Consider the following 17,185-nt stretch of genomic DNA (forward strand, 5'->3'; position numbering starts at 1 on the left):
ATATTCACATATATAGTGAAAAGTTGGTTTATGCCTTTTTTCCCTTTCCTCCAATTCTGTTAGCATCTGAAGGAAAATAAAGAGTAAGCTAAAATAAATGGGGGCAAAAACCTGGAAACCTGAGACTCTAAATGGGGATACCTCAGTCCCTGCACTCACAAAAAAATTGCAACCCCCACTATGCTCTTAAAAATGGAGAAATACAAGCAGTCCTTCTGGCCAGGCAAAGCAGTATTCAAAGGTACAGGCATTTGTATCTCCTCTTTTTTTATGTGTCAGGCCTCTTCTATGGGAAGAGTCTTGTGTGCTCCATTTATAGTAATTTTTTAACAGAAACCTTGTTAAAAATATGAGCAACAAAGGCCAAGAATTTTCTAACTTTAAATATGTAAATATTTAAGGTGCAGTATAAGCTTAAGAGAATACTTAATGTAGCTTTTGTTTTTTTTCCTAAAGGGTAAGCACTTGATAATCATAAAAACCTACAGGATTAGGGACCCGGTATCCAGACTGTAGTCCTTAAAATTAGAAGGTATAGTTGCATGGGAAAGAGTGACAATATTGGTCTTGGTTTCTGTATTTTTTGGAACTCTCCTTTCCTATACACAATAATTTTGAATTCTTTTGAAATGTACGTATATTCAGAGTGAAGAATGCTGTTTATTCCAGACATCAGTTAATGAATTTCTTTCTTCTGCATTTCTTTCCTGTATTGAAAATTTTGTGAGCCAGGATCTTTGTTCATTCTTCCAAAGAAGTCCATCTTAAGCACCAACTCTAATTCATAAGCTGTTCTCTGTATGTGAGTATCTTCTGTCAGATTAGCTCATTTTTTTGCATAGCTGGTGTCTCCAGCTCTCTCATCAGTACTTGCTGAGTTTTTATTTTATGTTTTTGAATTTCTAATTTTTGAGAATGAGGATCTGTTTTACACACAGAGGCTAATAAATACACTCTTCAGATTGTGTTTTTATTCAAAAATATACAGACTAAAATTTTGGCATGGGGAAGGAATAAGTTTAACTTGCCTCTAAGCAGTTAATGAAATCCTGCATTAGGATAATGTAGAGAGATCATTGTGGCACCATACTTAAAATAACCAAGAATTTCACACTAAAAGTGGTGATACTTATTTGTTTTAAAACTTTGTCAAGCTAATCCTTTACATGCATAATATCGTGCTTTACTTTGCATCTATTTGATACTGTATGTTATATTTCAATGTAGATTCAGGTAGTGCCCTAAGGATGAGGCTTGGGGAAGGAGTTTTACCAATGCAGAAATCTTGTGTGTTTTTTGTTTTTTTTTCTTTTCCAGCAATAACTGATGTTTGTCAGAATCTTTAATTTGGAGCAGGTCTTCCTCCCCTTTCACCTGATGAAAGGCATCCTTATTTGGGAACTGGGAAAAGATCTTTCTTTTTAAGAAGTGATTAACAGGCAGTATTAATCATTCTAGCTATTTCAGTGATGGGACCAGATACTTTTTAGGAGACTATATAGAGAGCTTGTGTGGGAGATTCCTTTCTGATCTAGCCTTTTCTTCTCCTGCGACTCCAGGGTGAATGTTTCAAGTCCTGCTGTAGCTCCTGCTGTCAGTGGTAGGATGCTTCTGCCAAGCAAGGAATGGGAGCCATAATACCCTCTTCCACCTTGTGGATATTTGTGCAGATATGCGGTTTTACAATCTCCATAAGCTAAAGTTTTCCTGCTGTTGCAAGATGTTGGCCCTGGTCACCTGTTCGTGCCATCTCCCTTGTCCTGGGACTACTGATTATGTAGTAATCTAAAGCAAGCTGACAGGTAATCCAGAAAGAGAAGTTGGTGCCACCACCACCAAAATGTGATGGTGTATGTAAAGAACAAGAAGTCTGGAGATCAAAAGCCCACTTTTTGGTGGCAGAAATGTGCACTAGGTTAACTTAATTATCATGCTACAGTGCTTCTAGCTGTTAGCAGTTGAATTTCTTGTTCATTCCCTCTTTGGTTGAGCCCATCAGAACAAGCATTTTGCTGCTGTTACCTGTTAATATTGTTAGTAGGTGACCACAAGGATGTTGAAGGGACTTTGAGACTGTAAAATGTGTATACGTATTACTGCTTTTTCACTTCTAGTTTCCGAGTATATTCTGCTTTTAAATTTAAGGATTATTTTTTTCCCCTGTAGCTTTTTGGAACATATAGTCACACATGCTTTTCAACATCCAATTCACAAGTGAAAATCCACTTTGCTAAGAATTTTGAAGTAATTTCAGCTTAGCAGGTAAACTAGAAGTTGGACTTCTGGAATTTGTTGCATTTCACCGTTTTTGCATAACTTAGATGAAAAGCTAAAATAGAAAAAGTTTTCCAGTGTGCTGTGGTCTTACCATCTTAAGTGCTCCCAAGACATCAGTTTATTTAAAAAGCACCCCTGTGTGTATGTGTGTCTATAAAATTAAAAGATAGTTGACTAGTCTCTGCTTACCCAGGTTTCTCTCCCCACTACCCCTTGCCATCCCTGTTTCTTTGGGGATATTTGAAAAGAAAGAAATGTCAACTTTTCAGAAAGATTGCATCGTTTCATAGGCTAATTTCCTCTGCAGGCTAAAATGTTGAAATTTAGACCCTTGTGCAACTGTTTAAGCATGCTTAATTTCAAGCACATGCTTATTTACAGGATCCAGATTTGTTTGTCTAATTACTTTATAGCAGGAGTGAAGCCAGACTGTCCTACTCTCAGGCCCATCTGTTGGTAAGGGGAGGGAGGAACTTGATTGTGTGTGTTCCAAAAAGCTGTTCCACCCTTAGCCACCAGACAAAATTTCTCATTCAGATCCAGTGATGCTGGTGTTCAGGTATACATGTTAGATATTTTTGTCAGTACATTATCCTGAATTCAGAATGGTTGTGGTTCATAGGGAACAGGGTCACAAGGCGATCTCATGGGTTGCTTCATTCTGAGTGCCTATAAATTCTCTAGTACTACATATCAATACATATTATTGACTTGTTTTATTTATGACACTAAGAGAGAGGTTGTTACCCAAAGCTGTAGCATTGACTGTTGTAATACCACTAGTCCATCATACTTTGTTCAATAGATTTAAATATGCCTAATTCCATTGTTATTTCCTGATGCAAACAAGAAAGTATAATATACGTACACTTTTAAAGTAGTTAGGAAATCATAAAATATTAAGTGATGTGTATGATCACACTTAGTTCTTCGTTTTTATTTTTAAATTGAGCAAAATCTGCTTGCTTGATTCATGCAAGAGTACATGAAAATAGGAACAGAGCTTGGTGGAAAAATCTGAGTTTGTATATACAAGTCTCATTACTTAAAGATAATAAAATTTGGAGGAGTATCTTCCTGTTAAGTTTAGCTACAAAAGCACCTAAACCTCTTGTCTCAATTTTATTTGAACATCCACATTTAAGAGGAAGGCACAATCACACACATCTCTGTCCATAATATCTAATGTCAGCTTCATGCAACTTGAGCATAAATAGAAATTGGTGGGAGAGCTATGTGTGTTGACAGTTAGAACATACAGAAACAAATTTCAGTTTTCTTAGAATACTTTCCAAAGGGGAAAAAAAAAATCAATGAATTTTTCATTGACTTAAATGCTGTGTATTGGACTTCTCTCAGTGGGCAGCTGTAAGAGCTAGTTATCTTTCATTACAGGGTAATTAGTCCCCAGTTTTCTCCAAGGAACTGTAAGATTTAAATAAGAACATCTTCTATTAGTAATGCTACTACATGCATCCTTTCACAATTAAAGGGTGAAGGGGATAAGACAGTGCTTAATAGAATTCTGTGAAGTGGTATCTTTTACCGTGTCTGGGTTATCTGAAGTTGCTATCCCATATGTACACTACTGCTTGCTCAACTGATGAGAAGGCATCACAAAAATACAACTTGATCATCATCGTTCCTTCAGACGGTAGCTGCTTCTCCCAAGTGCTTCCATACCACTGCTAGTATAGAGTTCCCTGTTGTCCCTGCTTGCCCCTGGTTGTGTCTTCCCAGCACTATGCCGTATCCTGTGTTTCAGAGTTGGGAGCCTTTGAATGAGGATTATTTTTTAAAATTTTTTATTTTTCCAAAACAAATTTTATCTAGTGGTATCGCTTTTGTCTGCAGAACTAAAGGAATAGCATACATTGCTATAGATGCAGAAATAAATGGCTAGAGACAGCACCACTGGTTATTAAAGAAAGAAGAGTATGATGAGGCTCTGCTTTCTTTTAAAGAAATTAATGTTGTGAGATTTAGTAGGAAGATCCATGTCCCTTTAACTCAGACAATCTAAGAAGGCCTTTTTTCTTTAACAAGGATTGTACCAAGTTCTTTCTACTTGTGGTTGCTGTAACCCTCCTTACCTGGACAGAGATAATCTTCCTAATACTCTTCACTTGGGGCTGTCAATTATGAGTTTGGAAGGAATGTCCTGAGATCTAGTCCCTCTCTCAAAGCAGTATCAGCTGCAACAGGTTGCTTAGTGCCATATCCAGTTGGATTTGGAATGTCTCCAAGGATGGAGACTACACAGCCTCTGTAGGTTATCCATTCCTGTGTTTGACCACCTTCCAGTATCCCTTGTGATTATAGATGGCAACCACCTCATGTATCAGTCATCTTGGCACCATTGCCATGGCAGTACCTCTTTAACGCCCAGTACTTGCCTGTTAGTGACTCTCTGCCACAGGCATCTCTTGCCATAAATGTAATTTTCAAGTCATCCTGCCTTGTTCAGCACTGCCTATATCTTTTCTGCATACTTTCCCCTGTGTCATATGTCTGGTGACAGTGTACTTGTTGGCAGTTGTTACTACTGCCACTGTCCCTTCTAGTGACTTTCCTTCAAAACCCTCGAAGCATCCCTTGCCCCTTTAGCTGCTTTTAACTGATAAAGTTCTCAAACTGGTGTTATGCAGCTGCATGAAGGCTGCTTACAGTGTAAGAGGCAGGAGGACTTGAGACCTGGGGTGGGAGTACTGTCTTTCTGGGTCACTACTCTGCTTACTGTGACCTATAGGACAGCTACTATACTCTAGCTTTGGTAGAAGACAGTGTGTTGAGTGAATTAAACTTGGTTTGGGGGAGAAAAACAACCAACCACGAAACAACCCAAACAAATTTGTGCACATACACTATTTTGTTGCCAATATGATTGGCTTACTACTTGTTTAGCTCTTAACTAATGTTAATGTGATTGACAGATTGATATTTATTTTTGCATAAATCGGACTTTATCATATGATGTTGGGTTTTTTTGAGTGTCAGAAATAAAATGCAGTGCTGCTTAATGGCTCTCTTGTAGGAAAATAACTCCAGTTCACTAACAAGGTACAGATGCTCCCAGTTTTCTGAAGTGAACTCACTGGTCTGCTCTGCATCTTCTAGTGTAGTTCCTGGCATCTTTATAAAATCTCTCTGAAGGTCTTAACAGTCTTTATCAAATGTTTGAGGATGGCTACATCTACTGAAGAAGTACCACCTTGTGTTGATATTAATGGCAGCAGCTATTTGGCAGGAAAAAAATGAGTAGCCTTCAGGTGGGGACAGGGAGGGTCTTGAACAGCACCAGCCATCCAGAAAAAGGAGTGGTAGGTGGGTAGAATGGAGTTATCTGTGTTAGAATTTGGCCAGGTCTTAAGTCTTGTTTTTATTAAGAGTATTGCTTACTTACAGTGTTTGAGAAATGGTACTTTTCAGTGTAGTTATGTGCTTTGCTTAACTGCGTCCCTCAATAGTCAGAGTAGCTATTTGGAAGATGATTCCAGGTTCACTTACTTTCCTGGCTATCAATACCAAGGTTCCTGATGCCGAACTCATCAGTAAATTCAGGGTGGTGTGATCTTGGACAGTCATCTTGAGTTTTAATTTGGTTCTTGAATATGCAGAATAAATATAATGATGGTCACCTACTTTGAAAGCATTGTAAAAAGTCTGGAAAAATACCAGATAGGTTTTATTGAGCTTCACATGCATGTTTAGGACAGGAGAAATACTGTAGCTGTGTAAAGAATGTTTTGTGCCTATACATTTTCTTCATCTGCTCTAACGTTGATGTTTTTGAACTCTTACTCTGTTTGTTTTCCTTACTGAGCTTTCAGTTTGATATAGAAAATTTTGAATACATCATAAATGTGGGTCCTTGGTAATACGAGGTGTTGGTTTGACTAGAAGGATGCTCCCCGGTTACTCCCTCTCTCCCTCTCGTTATTCTGTCCCGCTTTTTCTCCTTGAGTGCCTGGTTTTCATTTTGGGTAATGTACATTTTCTGTTAAACATCTCATTGAGCGGCGTTCTCTGCCAAGCTGAAGATGTTTTGGTTTTTTTTCCACAGACTTAAAGCCAAATGGCCTAGAAAATAAAGTGCTGCTGACTTCCTCTACTGAATTCAGTACAGCAATTCCAAGTGCCTTTTTTTTTCCCCCTCCCTACTCCAAACAAATTTAAAAATACCATGTAAGTCGAATCCTAATTAAAAAAAATTATCAGGAGATCTAGTATTCTTGGAGAATAAATTGTGCTTAATTGTATTGTGAAGTAAAGTGGCTTAATAGTGGTGTTTGGCTGTTTGTATGTGGCTCAGATTTATTCTGTAATTGTTAAGATGTAGTACTATATAGCACATAAAACAAGGTATCTGTCTCACCTTACTAACATGTTCAGGATGGCTTTGTGCAACACTGGCCCATTACATTTTTAAACTGAAAGTTTGTATTAACGATTAAACAAGTGCTGCTTTTACATCAGGCAATATCTTGTGTGGTCATGCAACTGGTAGAACTTTCTTCTGTTGCATGAAAAATGAAATGGTCTTCATGAGGCTAGATGATTGGGAAGACTAAGATTACACTTGTTAGTGTTTGCCATTTCCTTTGTGCATACCTGATTTCATCTCTTTATCTTCATGTAATCAGCAGCTATATCCATTTCCAGGATCTAATTGAACGTAATGAAGAAAGAGGTTGGGCTGTTAAGCTTCCCCATTCTCTGCTCTTTGTGCTGCTCACGGTGCTAAAAAGAGATGAGTTAACATAAACCTGAGTAGGCTGTTTAACCTTCTTTCTCTTCTGGAAATGTAGATGCAATAACATTTGCAGCTGAAAAGGCTCATTCGCAGTTTCTAATGTTTAAGGATGCAAATGAAGCATTTTGTCTTTTCTGTCGCCTGGAGGTGTTAAGTGAGGAAACAGAAAGAGGTTTCTAGGATTAGTTCCACAGTTTTCTTTTATCATGTAAAAATCAAGGGTGGTTTCAATGCCAGGAAGTGAAGAAAAGCAATATGGAAACCATCCAGGGAAAATTCGTTTGCTTCTCCCTAAATTTTCTGGGTATTTGTTACTACTGATGTAGTCGAATACTCAAACTTTTTTTGCAGCAGAAGCAGAGCTAAGTTCCTGTGCATTGGGTGGTGTGTGTGTGTGTGTGTGTAGGGGGAATGTTTTATAAGTGATGAAGGAATTCATCATTGACAATGATGTGTCATACAAACTACTGTATGTTCAAGTTTCATAGTTTGTATTTGAGAAATGCTTCTAAAAACATGGATAACTCAGTATTGCATTTGGGTCCTGAGCAAAACCGTAAAATATATAGACCATATGAAGCTTTAAACTGCACATGGTGAAATTATCAAGTGAAACTTCAGCTTGATGGTCAGATCCAAAGCGAAAACTTCTAAGTTTAGAGCCCCAGAGGTGGTACTCGTTATTCAGTGTTTTGTAGCATTGAGTCCTTGGAAAAACCTGCTTCTGTGCTTTTCACTTGCAAAGATACGATCTAGAAGCTGAATAGTAATTTTTTTTTTTCCCCCACTTAAGAATATAATAGACACTATGAAATATTTGGTTAATGAGACTTTTTATTTCAAACATGCAAGCACATTTACCTTTGTACATGTAATCTATGATAGTACGAGCTCACAAATGGTAACTTGTGAAGGAAGGCATCTGCAGATTACAAAGTCAGAACTGTGAGAATCAGGCTAAACTTACCATTTCTGTGGAATTAAAGAGGAGGTGACTTGAAAGTTTGTTTAAAAACTATTTTCTATGCAGCATTTGTCCTTAAGTTGGTGCTGACCATCTAAATTTTTTTTCTGGCAGCTCCCTGGTACTTAGGCAGGAGGTCATGGACTTTTGAGAGGTGCACGCTTTTTTTGGGACAGTGAAGTTAAGTAACCTTAGATTGTGTTTATACTGGTTCAGCAGCTGTGCCTTTAGTGTAAGCTGAGCTTGAGAGTAGTCTGACAGATTGATCTCTCCTTGCCTCTAATATTTAATATACGTATACTACATTTTGAAAAACCAATATGCTTATCTCTAAATGATATAGAGATGTATGTTATTTCTGCATTTTATTCCTAGCCTGCTTTAGATGAGGCATATTTTGAGCCTGAATGAGACTGTTTTTATTTGGTCCTTCAGGAGTTTGTCTGGTCATACTCATAACTGATTAATCTATTTTCATGGCTCTGCATAGTTTAAACTATAGTTTGGAGACCAGTGCGAATAGATTCACACCAGGATTAAATACAACGGACAGTATTTCTTAGAATAATGGCTTAAAGGGAGCTTGTTAACACATCTCCCTCCCCATGGCAAAGGTTGAAACTGATATCTGTGTTCATTTTTTTCCAAATAAATTAGTGTGTTCCAGTTTTCAGATTTTTGGTATTGCTGCCCAGCAATCATCTTTTTTCTTAAGGCAGTGATTGTGAAAATGCTTTAATTTCTTTGAATTCAGTTCTAAGTGAGACAGACTTCCTGCAGCTGTGTTTAATTTCAGGAAAGGCTTTTTTTATTTGGTAGCTTTTCCTTTTCTAAAGAAATATTTCCAATGTATCACTTGCTTTTACAGTATATACTCCTGTTAGAGGCAGTGAGTACAGATATTGAAAATGGCACAATATAGTGTCACAGGTGGTAACATAGCTTGTGTGGTGGGTTTGGCCTCTTAATGTGGTGTGTTTTGGAGCCAAGTGACAGTAAGTTTTTTATTTCAAAGTGGAACTTGACACAAGTAATGAGGTATGGCAGGCTAGGCGGCACAGTTCTTCACCACCACCTCCTTCGTCTTGCAAGTTGCGCTGGGCCCTGTCATTTCCCCAATCACCAATTAACTTTTTCCTTCTGAGGCTAACTGCTATCACGGTTACCTGCCTGCTGCTTATGCAAGTCAAGGTGATTGTAACACTCCATCTCTTTCCCAAACCCTCAAACAAAAGGCAGACCTCCAAAAATAACTACAGTAGCCAAAGGCGGGTCTAGTCAGAGAAAAGTAGGATGCTACAGTGCTTCCCCCTGTAGCTTATTTATCTATGTGCTTATATCACCTATTGTATTCACTTAAGAGGTGCTGTGCTGTTTTGTCCAAGGCCTGCACAGAAGGCTGTAGTTTACTTTTCTTCAGCATGGCTTATTTTTTAAAATACTTGCTCTTATGAAGGATACTGCTGTACCTGTGAATGCTGTCTTTTCTCTTGTGTGTGTATGTAAATGTGTGCATGTTCTTAAGGTCTTTTGGCTTTAAAAGTTCTGCTTATTTCATTCTAAACAAGATTGAAGGGACAGTTCAGTTATTTGTTCTGCTTGGTTATTTTCTGGGTTGTTTAAAACTTTCTGGATCTCCCTTTTGCTGCCAGCTCTGCTTTTCAGCCCTGCATTTAGCTGGTGTGACTTAGAGGCTTTTTAGTCCAGCTAGCTATTCTGGTCATCCTTGAGCTGTGCTGTCTTGCTGCTCTCCTTTGCATGTGGCTGCGCGCAGCTGCACGTACAGGTCTGTTTCCTTCTGGTGAGCTGTCAGCTGTATATGGGAGACTGTATTTGTGGAAGATTCCAGTTTTTCTGGGATTCTGCTACTGTTTGTGATTACCAGACTACTTAAGCCTCATCCTTTCGGCATTGGACCTGCCTTCTTGACTGGCTGTATGTGAAGAGAGCAGAAAAATTAAGGGGGTCACTCCACAGCACAACAGTGGAAGAATTAATCGGCTGCATCCAAGTATTTCATGGAAATCTTTTCCGCATCTCCTTGTGAAGAAAACGAGAGGGTTGAGATAAAACCATGTTGATAAACAGATCTGTGATAACAGTTTCTACTGCAGTTCTTATCTGTAGACCTTCCTTCATAATCTCTTTCACCACTAAATTCTTAAGTGTAGTAAATTGTTACGCACACTTGCTAATCTCGCTGTTACCTGTCTGTTATGTTGCAACAGAATTTTGCTTCTGTTTGTCTTCTGCACCTAAGTTGTTCTGCTACTTGACAGCTTGTGCCGAGGAGCTCATTCAAGCACTGGCTTTGATGCTTCAAATTTCAGCCATTCTGTGATTCAAACAGTGCTCTTCAGAGAACCAACAACATGCTTTATTTTGAAACAAATCTTAAACCAGTAATTCGACACAAAAGCAGACTGATATGACAACATGCAGTACCCCCCCACTTGAGAGTTTGAGTGTGTGCCTTCTCCCAAAAGAATGTTCTCATTCCTTGTTGTGTGCTCCAGCAGCTTATGTGGGCCTTCTTCGAATACCCATTAAGCTTCTCTGTTTAGTTAGTTTTAACTCACAAAAGCAGTGGAAAGCACTTCTAACAAAGCAACAAGGCCATCATCTGCCATGTTGGTCAGCTAGGTCATCTGAGGAGTGACAGAGCCTGCCTTAGAGAATAGATAGGACTATGGAAAGGTATGTGCAGGCGAAGGTGGTAGAATGGGAAAAAGTAACCAGATTGGCTCGGTTACTTCTCTGGAGACTCCTGACAAACTGCAGCTCTGAGCCTACCCAGCCAGCAGTGTTGGGGTTAAACTCTTTTCTCCTAAGTGAATTACTGTTAGCATCTACCAGTAAGTAGCACCCTGACTTTGGGTGATTGTGAAAACACCATATGTAAGTCTGACAACACACGATTTAGTGCCTGCATGCAACTGACTGATCATTTGGGTTCTCCCATGAATTTCATGAGCTTGTTTAAAACCAGCTCTGCTTACATAGGAAAGTTTGTTTTCAATAAGGTAGAGCAGGTACAATTGCACCTGAGATCTCTGCATCCTCTCAGTCATTTATTCATCAGGGGTGGGAAACATTTTCTACAATAGCCATTTCAGGTAGCAGAGAACGAACAAGCACAAAGCCTGCATTATAGCTGTTGCTTCTGTGTGGTAAGATAATTATAGGGGCTCTTGCACCTGGAAGCAGCTGGGCACTTGGAGTGTGTTTTGCCGCATTAGTGTGCTGTGAGTGGAGGAATCCCCTTACAAAATGATCCTGACAGAAGAAACACAAGATTCTTAAAGCTGTGTTTTTGTACGTGGCATACCTCCTTTTTGGTTGGAGCTGCTCCTGTTAAGCTGGTGTTACGTGCAGATTCAAATACCTTGGCTTGAATGAGGACACCAAGAAGTGTGTTTAATTGTCCATAACTAACGTGGTAAAGAATAGAGGAAAAGTTTTAATATCACTTGTTTTGTCTAAAGCTGGGTTGGAACTGTTCAGTCAGTCATTTCCTGCAGCGCTGGGAGGCCTGGCAGTGAGTTGGCTGGTTTGCCACATATTCATAAGCCCACAGAAGAGTATATGTTGCCAAGGGAGCTAGTGTGTATGAAAGTTTATTATTCATTTTTCCTTCCTTCATGCTCTTTCTTTAGTTCTGCTGTCACTTAGGCTGAATCCACTGCTGACTGCATAATACGGTAATTGTAAATCTCTGAGTTCATAATTTCCAGGAGGAGAGGCAAAAGAATTTAATCTTCTAAGATCGGTCACTTCAAACAAGAGTTTGTGAGATGGATGGGTCCTTTCCAAGCATCGGAAATATGGTTGTTTATACTAGCATAGATGTGTTTGGCCCACTCTTTTCCCAGAGCAGTCAGGTGTGGTTGGCAGAATGTGAAGGTCTTGGGTGATGTGACTTAATTTTTTTTAGGAAGATTTGCAAGAGTTGTTTAGTAGTGTCTTAAGCTGACAAAGGTTTTGGTGAGCTTAGGTAAAGTTAGTTGGAAGACATGTCGAGAGAATGCATACCTTTTCTGCGTGAGAGTTAGGCATAGTGGCTGGAAACGAGTGGATCCCCTTGGTTTGTAAGTTATTTTTGATTTATGGATGTTGCACTATGCCAAGTTACCTTGGTTTCAGATGTCTTGTGATACTGCATTGAGTTAAACTCAGATTGTTTTGTTTCAGATTTTGTTGTTGGGAAATAACTAGATGCTCCAATTAAGTAACCGTATCAGGGAAGAGCTGATGAAACTAAGCTGCTGCTTGTTCACAGTTGGAGAGCCGTTCTGTGTAAGGTACAAAGGTTCAGAGCAGTTAAAGCCAAGAGGTGCATGTGTAGACAAGTGCAGTTGTAAATTTTGGATGTTAAAAGCATACATTTAAAAAAACCAAACCCAAAATGACAAAGATACAGGCTGTACTAGGTGATGTTTGCATTAGAGTAATGTGAGTCTGCTGCAGATCATCTAGTACTTAATTTTTAATAAGTAGTATTGGTTGTATCCATGGGGAGTATTACAGCTCTACAAGATTCATGTAACAAATACAGCAGATTCACTTCTTGAAAGCCCCTGGGGTGTTTCTTCTCTAGTGGCTAATGAATCTTTTCTGAATGGTGTTCATTTCTTATCCTACTGCCTACTTGGAGTGGAGTGGGGAGTGAACAGAGCACTTAGGGAAGTCTATGCCACAAGTCAATGAGAGGAGACAGTAAGTCAAGCAAGAAGTCCCCTACATGCCTTTCACTGGCTATGCTATGAGCATAATTCCTATCCTCTCTTGTGACCTTTAGTTTGAATGAAGGTTTTCTTATTTTCTGACAGAAGAAGGCCAGAGGAGGATGAGAAATAGTGTAAGAGTAGCATATTAGACTGCAAACTGAAGTCTTGGATGGTCTGTCAGGGCAGCAGAAGTTTTGGACCCACTATTCTGAGCTCTGGATATCCCAGATTTTTGATGTTTGACTTTGAGAGTGGGGAGGGGAAGTAATACATGGTAAAGTTTGAAGTGCAAATGCCAATGTAATGGCAAAAACTGTAGGAACAAGGTGTTTAGGTGTGATACAAGATGAATGGCATAATCTCCAGGTGCCAGGTATGTAAGTGAACCCTTTCCACAAAGCTTTTTGAGATTGGAATACAGTCTGACAGAGGGGAACTCTACCCTACTTCCAAGTGTATGCAGGTACCTATTTAAAGCTCTCCTCTAAAGAGACAATGAAGTATCACTTTTCAGGTTGTAACTTCTTCTTGTTCCTGAAATGGTCAGCTTCAGACTTAGTCACTATGGTTTCAAGTATCAACTCCTTGCTTCTTGTTCCCTTTCTTCTTAAAGTGAATTCCTTCAGCATTCAGATCCTTTAGCACTGTAATATTAATAGAGGTGCACCCTTGTGTTGGTTTTCCTATCTCCTCCCTCCTTGCAGTCTTCCCAACTTTGTGCCTTTAAGACAACTATTCATTAAATCAGTATTACTGTATTGCTGAGCTAATAAGCCTACTGTAGTAGGGAAGAAGTAGGCTGAGATAAAAACCCAGATGGTTCATTGTGAGTTGAAGCTAGCAAGCCTTTGATATACCTGAACTGATGCTCTGCGTTTGGTTTGGGTGTCTTTGCACTAAGCTTCCTAGTGTGTCTGAAATGCTTACCTGATCTTTTCTCTGTTATATCTGTAGCACCCTGTTGGCTAGGATGATGGGAAGTTGTCTATGCAGAGCTTCTGCTATTACACTCTTCCTGCTAGGAAGCTGCTCACAGTGAAAACAGTGACTCCCAAACATGTTGGGAGCTCTCAGATCTTACAAGGTCGTGAATAGGATATTGTTCCCCAACTTCAAAGATGTATTTTTTCTATGTCTGTTCTGTGATCATGTACTACTACCACATAAACATGCAAAGCATCAGGAAATCACTTTTTATTGTCAGTGACTATAACTATCTGGCAAGCCTACTATGTGCAGTATGAGTGTATGTGAGAAAGACATTAATATTAAGACACAAATTCTGATAGAAGAAATTAATTGTTTGCCATTGCATTAGTGTTGGTATTAAGTAAACTGCCCATTGGCTGGGAACAAGCTGTTTTTAAACATTTTACAAATGTCTTGGAATTGGGCAAAAAAGCCCCGCTTAATGAAACAGTTGGAAAAAATTGTGCAAGGTTAGTATGCTTGTTCATATGATGGGTTTTTGCCTGTGGTTTAAAAGATGTTAAGTTGCCTGAAACATTCATGTACTCACTGATACATAGTAACATTCAGTGAAACAGTTCGGTTAGAGTTGCCTTTTGCTGAGTGTAGTACTGACGCTGGAGAGGTTTGAAAAAATGGCTGTGTACCTGATCATTAAAGTCTGTTGCTGTCATAGAGAAAGAGGAGGAGGAAAAACGCAGTTCAGTGTTCCACCTACTTATTAAAGTATTAAAGTTGAAGTATAAAAGTTCTATGTTGAAGTGTTTCCATATTAGTATTGGAAAAGAGAGTTGCCTGAAAGAATTGCGGAGACATTGTTTCACTTTCTACCTTATTTTCAAGATCTTTCAGTCTTGAAGTCCGAGTAAGAGATTGCACTTTCATTTTGATATTTTGTCAAGGTTTTGTTTTTAGGAATGCATCAGAGAATTTTAAACTGCATTACAGCTTAGGCAGCATGTCTTTGTAAATCACTCCTGGCTGCTTTAATGATGAGTTAACTAGCCTCTGTTTTCTGACGGGATGTTTCTAACTTTCAAGGTGGAATACTTACACTTGCAGCTATTTTTCTTCAGCCTGGCTTTGATTTATACAAATGCTAATTATAGGGGCTTTGAATCTGTGTGTATACATAGTTTCACAAGGTCATACACATTTTTAATGAACTGGCTGTAATATTGCTTACGTATTGCTAGCTTGTTACGTTGACAGATCACTGTCTTCTAAACATTTCATTAATGAGTTCAAAAAGAGGAAAAAAAATAGCAGTACTTGTGTATAGCTGAGTTTTAGTTTTGTCTCCTAAATCTTACCTCCATTGTCTTTGCAGGCATCAGAAGGTGTCACCTTCATTGGACCTGACACACATGCCATTCAAGCTATGGGAGACAAGATTGAAAGCAAATTGTTAGCCAAGAATGCAAAGGTCAATACAATCCCTGGCTTTGATGGAGTAGTCAAGGTGAGAAATCATTTAATTACTGTCTGCCCACTGTAGGAACAGTGTTGAAATCGAAGTACACTATTGAAGGTCTGATGCAGAATGTAATTACAATTTCAACTTCTTTTTCAGTAAGATGTAATTAAAAATGGGGTACAGGTTTTTTACTAGCAAGAGAGTTTTGGAGAAGAAAAGAAAGTCCTTCATAATAAATGATGTATTAAGGACTGTTTCTGTGAAATCTCTAAAAATGTTTTGCTTTAAATTCAACATGAGGACAGGTAAATGTGTAAAGTATCAGCTGTGGCTTCGACCAGCTGCACATCTCTACATTTCTCAGTTTGTATTGTTGATCAGGATTTTGACAGCCTAAATTAACAGTGAAGTTTGTTATATTGTATGAAGTTTCCATTTTATGGTCTGTGCTGATCATGTAGATTTCAGTGTGTTCCAAAACTTGGGGTGAGGGTGGGGAGAAGTTGGTGGCTCTTTGTTGAAATCTGCAGCTCGTGTTCTTCCTGAGGTTTTAGAAGGAATGATTTTCAATAGTTTTCCAAAGATATTTTGTTGTTTCTTCATATTTTTAAGGTGAAATAAAGTATGTCTTGTTTGTTTTTTTTTTTCTGCTATAGTGGTTAAGGATTGGGCTCTTAAAAGCTTTGCCATGTGCCTTTATGTATTGTCTGTGTTAATGTAGGTAAATAAGCTTTTTTTCCTTTTCTTTTACCTTTGTTGTATGCACCTAAAACTGGTGTATTATAAACAGTTGACCTCCTGGATTGAAAATTTTTATGCTTGACACCTCAAGTTAGACTTTGTTTTAAAAATAAAATTTAAGTAAAACTTGGAGTTGCATGTTTGTTTCAACAGCACTTTAATGTAGTGAAAGGAAAGCTTTTCAGGTTTTATTTATGACAATTGATATTGACCTCTGGTTACATAAATCTTATTTACATGATGAAATAGGAAATTCAAGATAATTGGGAACAACTGAATATATTGATGGAATACAGACTGTATTTTAAGGAGTAACATACACCAGGGTGATGGTTTTCAGCATTGTGTCAGCTAAGTTGTATTTTAAACTCTGTTAGGAGGGAAGAAACCCCAAATCAAACTAAATGGGAAAGGCAAATAGAGTGCAAAGGGGCTAAGCCTCCATAGAATCATTTGTTCTGATGAGGATGCCTGGAGAACTTAGCTAGTAAGAGACAGAAAAACCAGAGACTCCATAGACATTGCCAATGTTGTTTCCAACAGAAACAGGAGATGAAAATACTAGGTTAACCAGTGCTTTGGTTTCCACTTCTAGGAAATAAAACTTCTATTAATTGGTATTCTCATCCTTGCTGTGGATCTAAATGTGTGCCTGTGTTTGTTCTCTGATCTCCTTCCTGTGATAATGTCTTTTGCTTGATGAATACCTAAGTAATTAAGTCATACAGGATGCCTGATCTTTGGTTAGAGCTTGATGTGCTATTTTGCCGATGCAGACTAAGATAGGAAGGCCAAAGCTGTATGATAGCAGGTACAATCAGAAGAGCAACACACAATGGGTTGAAGACTATGTAGGATTTCTGCCATTCTGTGGGAAACCTGTTTGGTCACAGAGCTATGAAGCTTTCAAAATCTGAGGGGTCTTTGTGTTGAGAAATGAAATTTTTCAAGGTCCTAGGAAGAAATTAAATGTCTGCTTGATATTTGAGTTGATTACAGGTGGCTTCATCTTTATAATGGAGTCTTAAAGCTGGAAGAAAACTGCATTCATGCCTCTGACAATGTCAGAAGTTAAGAAAGATCAGTTGCACATATTCTTTGTGGATGAATAGTTAAAGTGGGCATAGAGTAACAACTTCTAGTGCTTCATTATCCAACTCAGGGCTGCACTGAAAATCTTTGTTACTTGAAGAGTTGTCTTTATACAGCACTTCTTAAATAGTCCTAGAGACATATAGGTCCTTCATGAATAAAGGGTGTTTTAGCCCTGTTATTTGTATTGCTTAGTACTTACACATAGTAGACGCTGGAGTTGCTAAGCTTTTGTAATAACATAT

The 17,185-nt window shown here is 38.5% G+C and overlaps 1 protein-coding gene across 3 annotated transcripts in view; it reads left to right on the forward strand.

Annotated features, from left to right (window-relative positions):
- Positions 1-17,185, forward strand: part of PCCA (propionyl-CoA carboxylase subunit alpha) — a 283,684-nt gene that overhangs the window by 56,146 nt on the left and 210,353 nt on the right. For all 3 annotated transcript variants that reach the window (XM_057402101.1, XM_057402102.1, XM_057402103.1), the window contains exon 7: positions 15,021-15,152. In XM_057402101.1, coding sequence (XP_057258084.1) covers positions 15,021-15,152 — 132 coding nt within the window. The remainder of the gene's footprint in view (positions 1-15,020; positions 15,153-17,185) is intronic.

The sequence above is a fragment of the Pezoporus wallicus genome, unplaced genomic scaffold, assembly GCF_028554395.1.
Source record: "Pezoporus wallicus isolate ANWC-B61680 ecotype Strahan unplaced genomic scaffold, APGP_CSIRO_Pwel_v1 contig_6520, whole genome shotgun sequence".
Lineage (NCBI taxonomy): Eukaryota > Metazoa > Chordata > Aves > Psittaciformes > Psittacidae > Pezoporus > Pezoporus wallicus.